General features: G+C 40.5%; 1 protein-coding gene across 1 annotated transcript; it reads right to left on the bottom strand.

Annotated features, from left to right (window-relative positions):
- Nucleotides 1–6,212: 6,212 nt before the first annotated feature.
- RSPH1 (radial spoke head component 1) lies at nt 6,213–12,836 on the bottom strand. Its single transcript, XM_068178913.1, has 9 exons — nt 12,786–12,836; nt 12,323–12,436; nt 12,104–12,209; nt 11,020–11,110; nt 10,649–10,784; nt 10,294–10,365; nt 8,697–8,830; nt 8,157–8,266; nt 6,213–6,388 (listed from the first exon to the last, which is right to left on the bottom strand). Exons 1-9 carry the CDS (start codon nt 12,834–12,836, stop codon nt 6,366–6,368), a joined length of 837 nt encoding a protein of 278 aa, XP_068035014.1. The 3' UTR covers nt 6,213–6,365.

Here is a 12,836-nt window from a genome sequence, read left to right on the forward strand (position 1 = left end):
TCCTATCTTTAATGAGTGTGTGCAGCTCCCTAGAGGGAGGTGACAGAAGGGGAGAAGGATGTGGCTGGGGGAAGTGTGTCTGTCTTTCTCTTACAGGGGATGGATTATTCTGCTCCACCCAATCTTGGCATCTAATCAGGTACCCATAGTGCATGGACAACACTATTGACAAGCTAAATATACTTAACAGGCAGATTCCTAAAGCACTCAAACCAGAATCCCACTGTGCTTTTCTTTTATTCTCTACACAGATGCACTCCAATGAATTTTACTTCAGTGAAAGCAATTAATTAAACTTCAGAGCATGTTTAAAAGAGGGTTTGGGAACTTTAGGTTTCTTTTGTGGTGAAGACAAATGCCTAGCCACAAAATACTGTACTAAAGTTATAAAGACCTCTCCATGTCTGCTGTTTGAGTCAATTGAACAGGAAGAACATGAACAGAAAGAACAGGCAGCACACTCAGGAACCCATTGAAACTATCTCAGTCTTAACAATGGAAGGGCAAGGACAAGCTCTTCTATTCACAAGGACCCTGCTTTTGGCTTTCCTGGGACCCCATGAGCACAGATTCAACTCTAAACACGTTTTAAAATCAGAGCTGAAATGAGGTCCTTAACATACAAGGTTTCTGGGTTGTACAATCTGGTGCTTGGGAGAGAGAGAGAATTCCTAATGTGGTGTGTACACAGCATGAGACTAATCACTAAACATAGGTGAAATTAGGAAAATGTCCTTGGAATCTTCCAAGTTATTTTTGTGGTAAGCAAAAGAAATAGGAAAATCTTTACAAGTTTCTTGGGGGTTTTTGTGATTTTTATTTGGTTGGGATTTTTTTGTTTTGTTTTGTTTATTTGTTTGGTTTGTTTTTTAATGCAACTTCTAAAATTAGTTGTTGCTTTACTCTATTGCAGTTTTCTTTCACTGGATCCATTTTATTACAAAGTTATGTGCTTCAATAGATGCTTTTAGTTCTGCCTTGAGAATCTGAATGTTTTCTTTGTATCTTAAAATGTGAGAACATAAATTCTTTTGATGAGGACCTGCAGTGAGGCTAATCTATGGTGACCCCTTGTGGGAAAACAACCTCAGCTTTATATGGCTAAACAGAGTCTGGTGTGATTGAGGGATGAGGAGGAAGAGCAGTATTTTTTTTTAAGAGTAATGCTTCTTCCATACCCTTTGAAAGGATATTAACATCAAAAATTTTATTGTTTGGGACTACTTTTAGGCAGAGGAGCTTGGAAAGACACTTGAGACAAATTCTTCTGAAAAGTGAGATAAAACATGCTATGAATGTTCTGATCCTGATTTTTCCAAAGCTTTTTTCCTTGTGACAGCATTAATACTGGTGCAAGGAAACTGTTCTGCTGAGTCAGAGAAGTAGATATTTCTATACTTTGCACAATTTTAAGTCACAGATGAGGAATAAAACAGTTGAGTGGATTTTTTTACTCCTTTTTTACTTACTGGGGATCTCCAAAAGGAGCAAGTCCTGCTCTCAGGAGCAACCTGCAACACACTAGAGATTTGCAGATGTTCTCAGGTTTCCTTGATTGTATTCCAAGCAGGAGGATTTTATTTTTTTCAAGAATACCACAGGAGGTCACTCATGTACTAACAAATAGTGCTGCAGGGGAAAAAAAGTAATTTAAACTATCCAAGAATGAACTCAGCTTGACTTGAAGATGATGCTAAAATGGGAACAAGTTTGGAATTATGTTGGGAAGATATTCCTCACATTTACAGTAGACTATGACAAAAGTAGCAAGCAAACTAATTATCTTAATTTTCTTATAAAAAGAATAAACCCTTCTCCACAACATTAGCTGACCAAGTTAGCTTTGATCTAGCTACAGTAATAATGGAAATGCAGCACAACTCTTCATCAAAAAAAGCAAAAAATAAGAAAAGAGAATTAATCTAAAAATGCTCACTTGGGCAAGCATTGGGGGACATCAGTGTGACAAGAAATTGCAAACAAAATGTAAGATAGGAGAAGAAAGATTGCATGGGAATTTTATCACTGTGATATTTTGGACAGCAGAAAACAATCGCAAGGACATAATAAACTCTATTTTATATGACTGTTTTCCCTATCTCCACTTTCTTTTAATCCATTTTTATCACTAACTTTCAAACTTTCAGATACATTTTTGTTGGAATTCTGAGTTGTAGAGAAATGGAAATTGTTAAAATGTTTTTCCTCTTTCTTCTAAACTAAACATTTAATATCGATTTCTTGCTCTGGGTTGAAGAACTAGGAAATGTAAGTCCTGTTTCAGCAATACCAGTACAGTGTATCATCCCAAATCGGCCCAACCTGGTTGTTTCACTTCAAAATCAAACTGCTACTGGCTGGCAATTCTCTACCTCAGGCTTCAGGTCCATTAATATTCATACCAAAATTGCTGCAGAATGAGAGAGCCAATTAAAACTACACAGGTATACATAATAACTAAGGTATTGCTTGCAAATTATCAGGGAAGAAAAGTTTCAGAGCAGCTTTATTCACTTGCAGAAAGAGAGAAAACCATCTGTCAGTGGAATTCAGTGCTTGTAGAATACTTCGCACAGCTCTGCCTTGCTCTGTACTTTTAATTTACTATTTATGTCTTTCCATTTGATTCTGGAAGCTTCTAGGAGGGTTCTGCAGCTGCTGTGTCCCACCAGCCACTTCCTGATTGAGAAGTTTTTTGATTTCAAAAAGCTGCATTAAAAAAAAAAAAAAAAACCTTTTTTGATTTTTGATTTCAAAAAGCTGCATTAGCTGCATGTTAAGTAATTATCTGCCTGCTGATAGGGACAGCTGGGGTTTGTCTGCTCTGTAAGGATGCCTCTTCCACTGGGAGATGGGAGCAGAACAAGCAGAGCTGTTGGTGATTTGTGTGGGTGCTGGGCAATGGCAGAAACTCTCCTCCAAGCAGTGGCAACTGTGCAACACCAAGGCTGAAGAACTGTCGGAGTCCAGGACATCCCTCTGGCTGCCCTGGCTGTCTCCAGACCCTGGCAGGGGGCTCGGAGACTTTGGCACAAAGTCAAAAACACCTGTGGCTTCGATTTTAGCCCGTGGGAGAGGTTGCCAACTCTGTATGAGGAATTGCAAGCCACAAGGGTTTGAGCAGTGTGATAGGTGAATTGACACAGGGTGAAAAAGTAGAATTTTGGGGTTTTTAGAATGTGATTCAGGGGTACAAGATGGAGGAATTTGGGTGTGTCCTTGCCTTCTTCTCCTTCTTCTTGTTGTCCGTGTCTTGCTGTGATGGTGACACTTTTCTATTGGTTTAAGGTAGAGACAGACTGTCTAACATAGGTGATAGGTATTGGCACATTACTGTAAATATAACACACGTGATTTCTGATATAAAATGCAGATGCTGCCCTGAAGGGCAGGCAGACTGCCACGGCTTCTTTACTAGATGGACCTCAGCAGGTCAGAGAAAGAGACAGTGAGAGACAGAGAGAGGACAACCAGCTGGAACTAGATGATCTTGAAGGCCCTCCCCTTCATTCTGTGATACTAGAAGGTGTGGATTTTGATATTATTATTTATTACTACTACAATTTCATCTTCATCTTATTATTCTTATTCTTATTTACTATTACTAGTATTTCTTTTTCTTCATCGTAGTCATTCTTGTTCTCACTGTTTTTCTTATTCTAACTCTTCTTATTAATTAGTACTACTACTATTTCTTATCTTATTATTCTTATAGTGTTATTCAACTTATTATCCTTATACTTTTTGTTATTCTTATTTTTACTATTTCTTCCTCTTTATCATAATCTTCTTTACTACTACAATGATTTCTTCTTCTTTATCTTCTTATTCTTCTTATTCAACATTTTTTGTTATTCTTTTTCTTATAATTATTATAGTTTACTATTAATATTTCTTAATCATCTTATTCCTCTTAATCTTGCTCTTATTTGTATTCCTATTCTTTTTTTTTGGGAGGGGGGGTTTGGGGTGGAGGGTTTTTGTGTGGTGTTGTTTTGTTTTGTTTATTGGGGGGGATTTTTGGTGATTTTTGGGGTTTGATTTTTTTTTTTTTTGTGGGTTTTCTTTTCTTACTACTACTATTTCTTAAACCAAACTTTCATTGTTTTGGCTCTGTCTCCCTGCCTCTGGCACCTGCTTCTCGAAGGCAGGAGAAGTCCTGTGCTCAACCCAGGCCTCCCAAGGGACAGGGACTGGGAGCCCATCTTCTGCAAAAACTTCCAGTCTTTGCTCCATGTCTTCTTCTTCACTCAGCTCCAAGTTCTCAGTTTGTGCCATGCCCTTCTCCCGCAGCAAGGGCTTGACCCCACTGCTGTGGAAGCTCACGTGTTCCCAATTGTCCTGAGCAAGCTCTTTGTCACCATTGTTGTCCCGACTGGACTGCAGCAAGGGTCTTCTACCATTGCCTTGGGACAACTCTTGGCCAGCAGAGTCTTCCTTTTTGGAAAGCTCTTGGCCAGGAGAGTCCTCCCAGTCAGATGGTTCTGGGAGTCTTCCAACTGCTCCTTGGGACAGCCCTTGCTCCGTGCATTCTTCCCCATGGAAAATTCTTGGTAGCTAAGGGCTTTTCCCTGGGACAGCTCCTGCTCTCCTCATCCCAGCTGGAGAGTTCTCCACAGCTACTGATATCTCCTTGGGAGAACTCTCACTCAAGAGATTCTTCCCAGTCAGAGATCTCTTGGCAGCTCCTAACATCTCCCCGTTGGGAAAGCTCATGATCCACGTCAGATTCCCGCTCTTCCTCCACGCTGAGGCCCCCTCCTCAGGCCCTGACAGGGGCAGGACTGAGCCACACACTGCCCTCACCAAGTGCCTGCTGAGGGCCTGGTGTTCGGCCAGCTGGGCAAGGGGCTGGGTGGCTGCGAGTTGGGGTTCACTTTGTCCTCTTCCATCTCTGTCATACTCTAGCACAAAGACATCCCAGGAGCCGCTTCCTCCTGAGAGCGGCCCCAGGGCTCTTGAATGGCTTCCCCTATGACACAGTGGATCCAGCTCTCCCTCAGCACGTTTGCAGGGGACAGGAAGCTGAGCAGGGCAGGTGAATTGCTGCCTTTGCCACCTCTTGTACCTCAGTAGCTACAGAAGCACGGTGCTCCTGCTTCGGTTTTAATCACCATGGCTCCCTCTTTGAGCAACAAAGTAAGAGTGTGTTTTCCAGCAGGGTTGAAAATCTGATGAGGAGAAACTTGGTATCTTGGAGGATGGTAAGAACTGCTTACAGTAAGGAATTAAGTTGAGGGTTGCTACATAAATGGAGCAGGATGATGGTAGCAAGATACTCATCATGAAGATAAAACAACTCAAAAGGGAGCCTGTCTTAGAGTATATGTATAAACAGGGAAAAGAAGGAACTAGGAACTGTTTCAGATGCAGAACAGTGACATCCTCGGGAAAACTGAAACACAGTGGGACAGCTCACATAACCACAGCTTTCCAATGAATGAAGGGCTCATTAATAAAGACAAAGGTAAAATTTGGAGGAGAGTTTTCCTCCATGTGAAGAAGCTGCTTGAATGCATGAAACTATTCTGTATATGGACAACATTTTTGCTAAGAGCTTGTGGATCACTGATGATCATTATAATGACGTGGCACAGTGCCAGGAATTTGTTACAGAGCCACTCCCTCACCCTGATCAGTTGAGTGTCCTTGAAACAGCTTAAGGAAGGGATGTGGTAAAGAAGTATCTTGGGACTGAGCTGTAACACATCAAAACCAAACCAAACCAAACCAAACAAGTAGTATACAGAAAGCAGAAGGAAAACCAGCCAAAAAAAGGAAGAAATTAAAAACATTGCACCAGTGTGTTAGGATAAAAAAATTCAATTGGAGTTCCAACTGGCAAGGGAAGATTTAGGGCAACAAGAAGAACTTCTACAGATGCAAGGAAAACAGCAAAATCAACAAGGAAAATCTTGTTGTAGGCCTGGAATTGTGCCCTAGTGACAGGGAAAATGGAGAGAGCTGGGAAATCCACTGCTGCCTTTGTCTTCACCAGCAAGACCCCCAAATCTCTGTGCCCAGAGGCAGGGTTCAAGAAAGACAGCAACCACCAGGAGTAGAAGATTAAGTTGTGAGGACACAGCTTCATGGCTTCATGAATCCAGAATAATTCCACTGGATTTGACACCTCATTACTGGCTACATGGAATAAAGGAAGTTGCTGTGAGAATCTGGGATTATAAAAGGTCCAAAGGTACACATTCCAGACAGAACACTGACAGAAATGTTTATTCAAAGCATCTTAACACATCCTTTTACAAATAAAAATATTGCAGGCTTATCACACTAAATAATCTACTTTGAAATTTGATTTTTTTGTGTCTTTTCCTTTAGTTGTACCCAACTCCTCTGTTTCCTCTGGTTCATCCTCCAAAATCAGTAATTTCTGTGGAGTAGAAGGAAAGACAGGGCATAGAGATGCATTTTATTACAAAACACTGGAAAGTAATCCCAGTAATCTCAACCACAACTCTAGAACTTTGCTGTCCACCTCAGTCATCCTCACCCACTGCCTTGCATTGCCAGTACTTGAATTGAAGTTGTTTCCATTGTTTGTCAGCTGGCAGACAGACTCAGTACACCCACACCGACTGCCAGCCAGCCCATATGTAACTCTGAACAGCCAAAAAATGCCTCCTGGTTAGATGATGTCATAAAGAATGCAGAATAAAAAAGAGGGAATTTCTGTGTGGAAAAAGAATGATGGTAAAGGGGCAGGGAGTACCAGGTTGCAAAGAAAACAGAATTTTTTTTATATCTGCTCTTCACAGGATGCATATTTTCTTCAAATCATTCCCTTATCCTATAACTTAATCTTGCTAAACCTTGAGACAAGGGGAACAATATGTTGCCTCATTAATTATGGATGGAGACCTATGGTGAAAAATGTTGAAAATCTTCCAACTCCTTGATTCTGGAAATAAAGAGTTGGAGGGAACTTTGAATCTATCACTTTGCTGTGTTTTCAGGCATTGGCATCTGCCTCTGTGCCATATCTGACAGACACCTGGGCTCATTTGTTCCCGAAAACACACTAGAAAAGCCACTGGGAAAACCAGAACTGCTTTGTTGCGGTGGGCCGGAAAATTGATTAGAATCAAGTTCAGTCCAAATGAACTTGAATCAAATTTGAGTCCAAGGGTCTTTGAGACAAACCAGGCTCAATGCACTTTTGCCAAATGCAAAGCAGAGCTATAATCTGCTGAGATTTCTGATGGATTTGACCCAAGCCCAGGGACCCTGTAAGATGTCAGTCCTACACATCAGGTCAGCCAGTTGCTTGTTCTGCCCTGAAGCTGGAGAACACCTTCAGAGCTGAAAATTAAAAGCAAATAAACTGAAAACTACAAGAGCTGACCTAAATGTTTAGTGTATACTTCCAGGCATTTTCATATGGTTTAAGAGATATTCTAATCCCTAAATACAGTGGTTGGTTTAGATTCATTGTAAAATGGGCTGATTAAAAATGGATAAATTTATCTGATATTTTCATATCAGATAGGCAAGCTTGTAAATTTTAAGGATAAATACAAAGAACACAATTGGCTGGAGGCCTATAAGCTAAATATGAGTAAACATGGATGCATCCCTGTTGTTTCTTGTAACTGTATATTTAAAACAGGCTTCTGAACTGCCTGGAAGAAAACCTGAGCACCTGAATTTCAAATCTCCTTGGTTTGTAGGAGAAACAGACCAACCAGAGACTAGTCAAATCAGAATGCAAAACAACACCAAAAATTTATTTCTTCATATTTGTTTTGCCTGCTTTTGAACTACAATGGTGAGAATTAAGAATACACAGTTGTATTCTTGAGAGAAAAGTGAAGTGCTCAGAAGTCCCTGAACTTCTCAGGATCTGACATATTTTCTCTCATTTTTGTTTAAAAAAAATAGTTTGGAAATTCAATCTCTTACAAATTCAGCTCTGCAAGTGCTGTCAAGTGCATATGCACAGAAGTGTCACTTTTAATTTGTTCTGTAGCAGTATATGAATTTAACCTCTCATAGTTTACTTCTCCAGAGGACTGCCCTCATTATGAAAGGCAGAGATTCCCATGGTCTCCCAGCAGCAGCATGGCTTCAGCTGATTGACATCCACAATTTCAAACCCTGATTGCTAATTAAAGAATGAGCACACATGCCCCATTTCTCACCTTGATCCTCCTGACCTTGATTTACTTCTTCCTCTCTCCTTCCTTCATCTTCCCCTCCTGCATCGCTTGCTGGGTGATCTCCACCCTCCTCAGTGACTGAAGTATAAGAAATTAGAAATAGCAAAGAAAACCAATTTTAGAAATTTGCATTCAGCCTTTGTTTTCATTTAATAGCTCCTAACTCCTACGGAAGGCTGCAGTTGTTGTTCACATGAGAAATCCCACAACATCTTCTCTGTTTATAATCAAGTTTGTATAACAAGCCATGATATAGAGTCAAATAACTCACAGGCTTCCCAAGACAGTTGTATCTCATGCTATGTGAAATAAAACAGATACATGCATATTGTACAGTTTATGAATGGACTCTGAAGTTCCAAACATTCAATACATGGAAAATCATACAAAAACCAAAACAAAACACAAAAACCCTCTCACATCACTTGATATTAAACCTGTAAAACAATGGTCACCATACTCAAATCATGGAGGTTCCAGATGTTTCCAGAACAAACCTACATTTTCTCCTCTTCAGCTACTGTACCTGCTGCTTCTCTGGGGACTAGCAGCTCCTCATCATGGGGAGACCAGGGTGTTAATTTGGTAATTTCAGATACCTTCCATATTGGTTCAAGAGGTAACGGTGGTTCATCCTCTTCTTCCTCCTCTTTTTCCTAGAAGAGAATTCATGAAATCCAGTATCTCATCCTACAGACAGTAACTAAGATGATGGATTAGTCTACTGAAACCTCCTTATCTGGGATCAAAATGGCAGTGAAAGTATTCAAAGGTGGAGGAACTTCAGCAGCTGCAAATCTTGGACAAGAACTACACTTTGAATCCTGATCAAGTCTGTTGGCTGTTACTGATGATTGATACCTGATGCTCTGTCTGGTAGATGCTGCACTGTCTGTCTCACACAGAAGCAGAATGAAAAAACAGCTGTTTCTGCCTCAATCTTCGCCTAGGGAGGACATTTGAAAGGATCTAGGAAGGAGTAAGGTTGTGCATAGGGCTTATGGTTTTGAAATGTGAAAATATTTTTTAAATTTAAAAAAATCATGTTTTTTCTACAAATGTGAAAGAGTCAGTAATTGAATCATTGTCTGTATTATTAGCTAATTTCTTCTCTTTTTTTTTAATGGGCTTTGTTCTGTAATTACTTCAGCTAAAGCAAAAGGGTAACATTTAATCTTACTTTAGTGACAGCACTGTCCCTTGCTTTAAAAACTCATCTAAGAATTCCCAGCTGAACTAAGGAAACACACATTACTCTGGATCCTCCTATGAATCTGATACTTAATTTGAGGATCTCTTGCTTATAGCCAAAAAAAAGCAAAACAGTCTCCAAGCATTGCATATCTCTATCACAATTGGTAGGATTTTGATGATTATTAGTTTATCCTTCAGAATAATAGCTGCATCACAGAGTTTTCAAAGAGTGTGTAACAGGAACTAATGTGTCAGACAATAGACGTAGCAAACTCTAAGCTAAAATGTGACAATTTTTTTTTAATCAAACAGTAATATTAAAATATATTTCTTACTTCTGTAGCTATTTTTGCACCATATCAAACAGATATGTTTCAAAACATTCATGCATAGAGAAGGGAAAACGGACTTCACTCTCAACCTCTTCCAACAATTATTATAAGCTGTGGATATTAAGCTCCTAACATGACCAGAACAACAACAGGACATATTTCCCAAACATGACCCTGCTGGAAATTACCATTTGTATGCATAGCAAGTAGTGCAGAAACACAAAAAATATTGCTCATTGTCTTCTGGTGTTCAGAAGAAAATCCAGTAGAGGCTAAATGTGTATACAAATATATCTATATTCCTCTGTGATTTGAAGCTTCAAATGTTTTGGGAAGGTCCTGATTCTTTTTAAGTAGAAAGGATTCATGTCTGCAAGCAGTGCAAAATCACACCTTGTACTTTTCAAAGCTTACACAGTAGAAAACATTTTAGAAAAAAGCAAAATGAAACTTCATTTAGTTCTTAAGAATGCATGAGTTTACACCCTTTTTGACTCATAAGATCTGCTTTAACATCACTGTCTGTAAGACATTTTATATATTCCTCCTCAACAGATTTGATTTGCTGAGTGCTCTTGCACTATTTCTTCTACCTGCACTGGTTGTATGTATTCACCATGCTGCTCACATCCAATATCAAAGATGAATTTGCCACGACCTAAAGGCTGCATAAAAACACAAAAAACATCAGGAGAACTGAATAGCTAATCCATTCTAAGCACAGAAATGTAAAATATCCTTTACTACAAATCCCATACAATAGTCAGTGACACTACAGTTTGAAAGCAACATTGCAAAGAAAGTTGGCATTGTGTTTATAGATTAATTCAGTTTCATGTGTTACACTTATGGTACAGGAAATACTACAAAAATCAGAAGCCTAGCTTCTTATTTTACTTGGAAATAGGTCATATTAAGGCAATTCAGATGAATAGAAAGCACACTTACCTTTCCATTGAGAAACCTGCCCTTAAATCTGTGGTTTAGGTGGACAAGTTCAGCTGGTCCATCCTGGATTCCATTTACCCAACAACCAACATACTTAGATCCCGTGTCTTTATAGACATATGTGCCTTGCCCATGCCTAGGGAGAAAATAATAATTTTGTTTTATACCAGTGAATATTAAGAATTTAGGCTGTTGTTATAATTAAGGTATTAAAACTGTATTAATTAAGCAGCTGAAGCTACTCAAGCTGGACTAAATTGCCAAGGTCACCCCTGGACCTCATTTGCTGCAGTCAGACATGCTCTGAAAATAATGTTTGCATTTTAATGCCGTTGGGTGACCTGAAACATTCCTGTGAGAATGCAACAAACCTCTTGTTGTTAGCCCATTCTCCAGTATAGGTGTCTCCATTTGCATACAGATATTCTCCATAGCCCTGTCTCTGGTCATGCACCCAGTCTCCTTCAAGGACAAAAGGATAAAAGCAGAGTGAGAGCTGGTTTATTTCACTGTGTGATACAGTGGCCAGTTTGTAACGTTGTCATATAAGTATTAGAGAAGGAAAAGAAAGCTATGGCACTGCTGGGACTCCTCACTCTTCCTTACACCACTCCTTACTCTAGAGTCCCTTGCTCTTTTTTCATCAGTCTGTTCCTTTCCACATGTATTTATGCTGCTGCCTGACCTCCCTTTCAATTTTCCCATAATTATCTGTCTCCATTATCACTCTCTATTACCATTATGAACACATAACAATCCAGTTCTATCTTTGAGTTGGGTAATGTATTAGAGTTGCATTAGATAATGTGACATTTCAACACAAATTTAAAGAGGAGCTACTTTAATTTGACTCATTTGCTGAAGTTGTCCTGTCACTATTGGGGCACATCTATTCAGATGCTGCTAGATGGTTTCTATCTTAATTATTCTTCTAATCAAACTTAAAATAAATTTTAAAAAACTCCAAAAAACTCAGTGCATATGTTCCTGCAAGGCAAGATCGGACTGCTCTTTTTGCCCTCACAATGTGAATGTCTTTTCTTTCCTAGTTTAGAAATGAGGGGGGAAATATTGTCATTTGAAACTTAACTGATAAGATTCTGATTGTTTCAGGTACTCTCCAGCAAGCAGGGGAACTCTAAATTTCATTACTTCTTCAAACTTCAGGTGTCCCAATCCCTAAATAAGGGCTCTATTAAGAAGCCTTTTTTTTTTTAATGATAGACCTAATAAATGTCCTAACATAAATCCCCATAAATAAACCCCAAGCTTCTCAGTACTGTTACTAAAAAGAGAATAAGAGGAAAATATCTTGTAGCAATATATCTTGGAAAATATCTTGTATCTTCTTAAAATAAGACATTCTTCAATTCACTCTCTTTTTTCTTTTGTGGGGGGAGGAGGAGAGAGGGGGGGAATGCGTCCTTTCGACTACAATTGCGTTCATTGCTTTACCTGCATATTTTGATCCATCTGGATAAAAAAAGACACCTTTGCCATGCTTTTTGTTTTGAAGGTAGTTCCCGGTGTAGAGAGCACCGTTTTTAAACCTGTAGGTGCCCTGAAACACATTTGGTACAGATGAAATACCCGTCAGTTCTCACCCTTGTTTCAATACAGAGCCCAAACAGCGCGACTGCAGAAGCAGAACCACAACCAGGCTCGGTGCCTTACATGCCCACTCCTCAAACCATGCTCGTATTCCCCTTCGTAGGTGTCACCATTGGGCAGCCGCGCCTTCCCAAATCCGTGCCGCTGCCCTTCGGCATCGCGATCGCCTTCATACTCCTGGCAAACGCGGAGGGAAAGGGTTAAAGGACTGGGCCTGGCAGAATCCGACCTCATCAGAGGGAAACAGGGGCTTGAGGAGAGCTGCTCCAGCTCGCCTTCAGACCCCGGCACCGCCATCCTTCTCGGCACACAGCCGCGAAGCGTGGACGCGTTGTTCCCAGCCCCTGTCAGAAGCCTGCAGCGGCACCTGCAGTGGCACAGCCGCACTCCCCAGAGCCCCGTGCCGGGGCTGCCCTCGGCAACTCCGCCCGGCCCGGCCCGGCCCGGCGGCCCTGAGCGGGGCTGGTCCTTTCCCTTTCCCTTTCCCTTTCCCGCTGCCCTCCCGCTCCTCCCGGGCCCCGCGGACCCCGATGCCTTCCCCGGCCTCGTCGGCGTCCTCGGAGCCCGGATCCGACAT

This window comes from Anomalospiza imberbis, chromosome 2 (genome assembly GCF_031753505.1).
Source record: "Anomalospiza imberbis isolate Cuckoo-Finch-1a 21T00152 chromosome 2, ASM3175350v1, whole genome shotgun sequence".
Taxonomy (NCBI): Eukaryota; Metazoa; Chordata; class Aves; order Passeriformes; family Viduidae; genus Anomalospiza; species Anomalospiza imberbis.

Coding starts and splice junctions, on each gene's coding strand:
- RSPH1 (XM_068178913.1), bottom strand. CDS start 12,836: ATGTCGGATCCGGGCTCCGAGGACGCCGACGAGGCCGGGGAAGGCATC. Junction 10,785..11,019: donor GAATGGGCTAACAACAAGAG/GTTTGTTGCATT, acceptor TTTTCTCCCTAG/GCATGGGCAAGGCACATATG. Junction 8,831..10,293: donor AATACATACAACCAGTGCAG/GTAGAAGAAATA, acceptor ATTCTCTTCTAG/GAAAAAGAGGAGGAAGAAGA.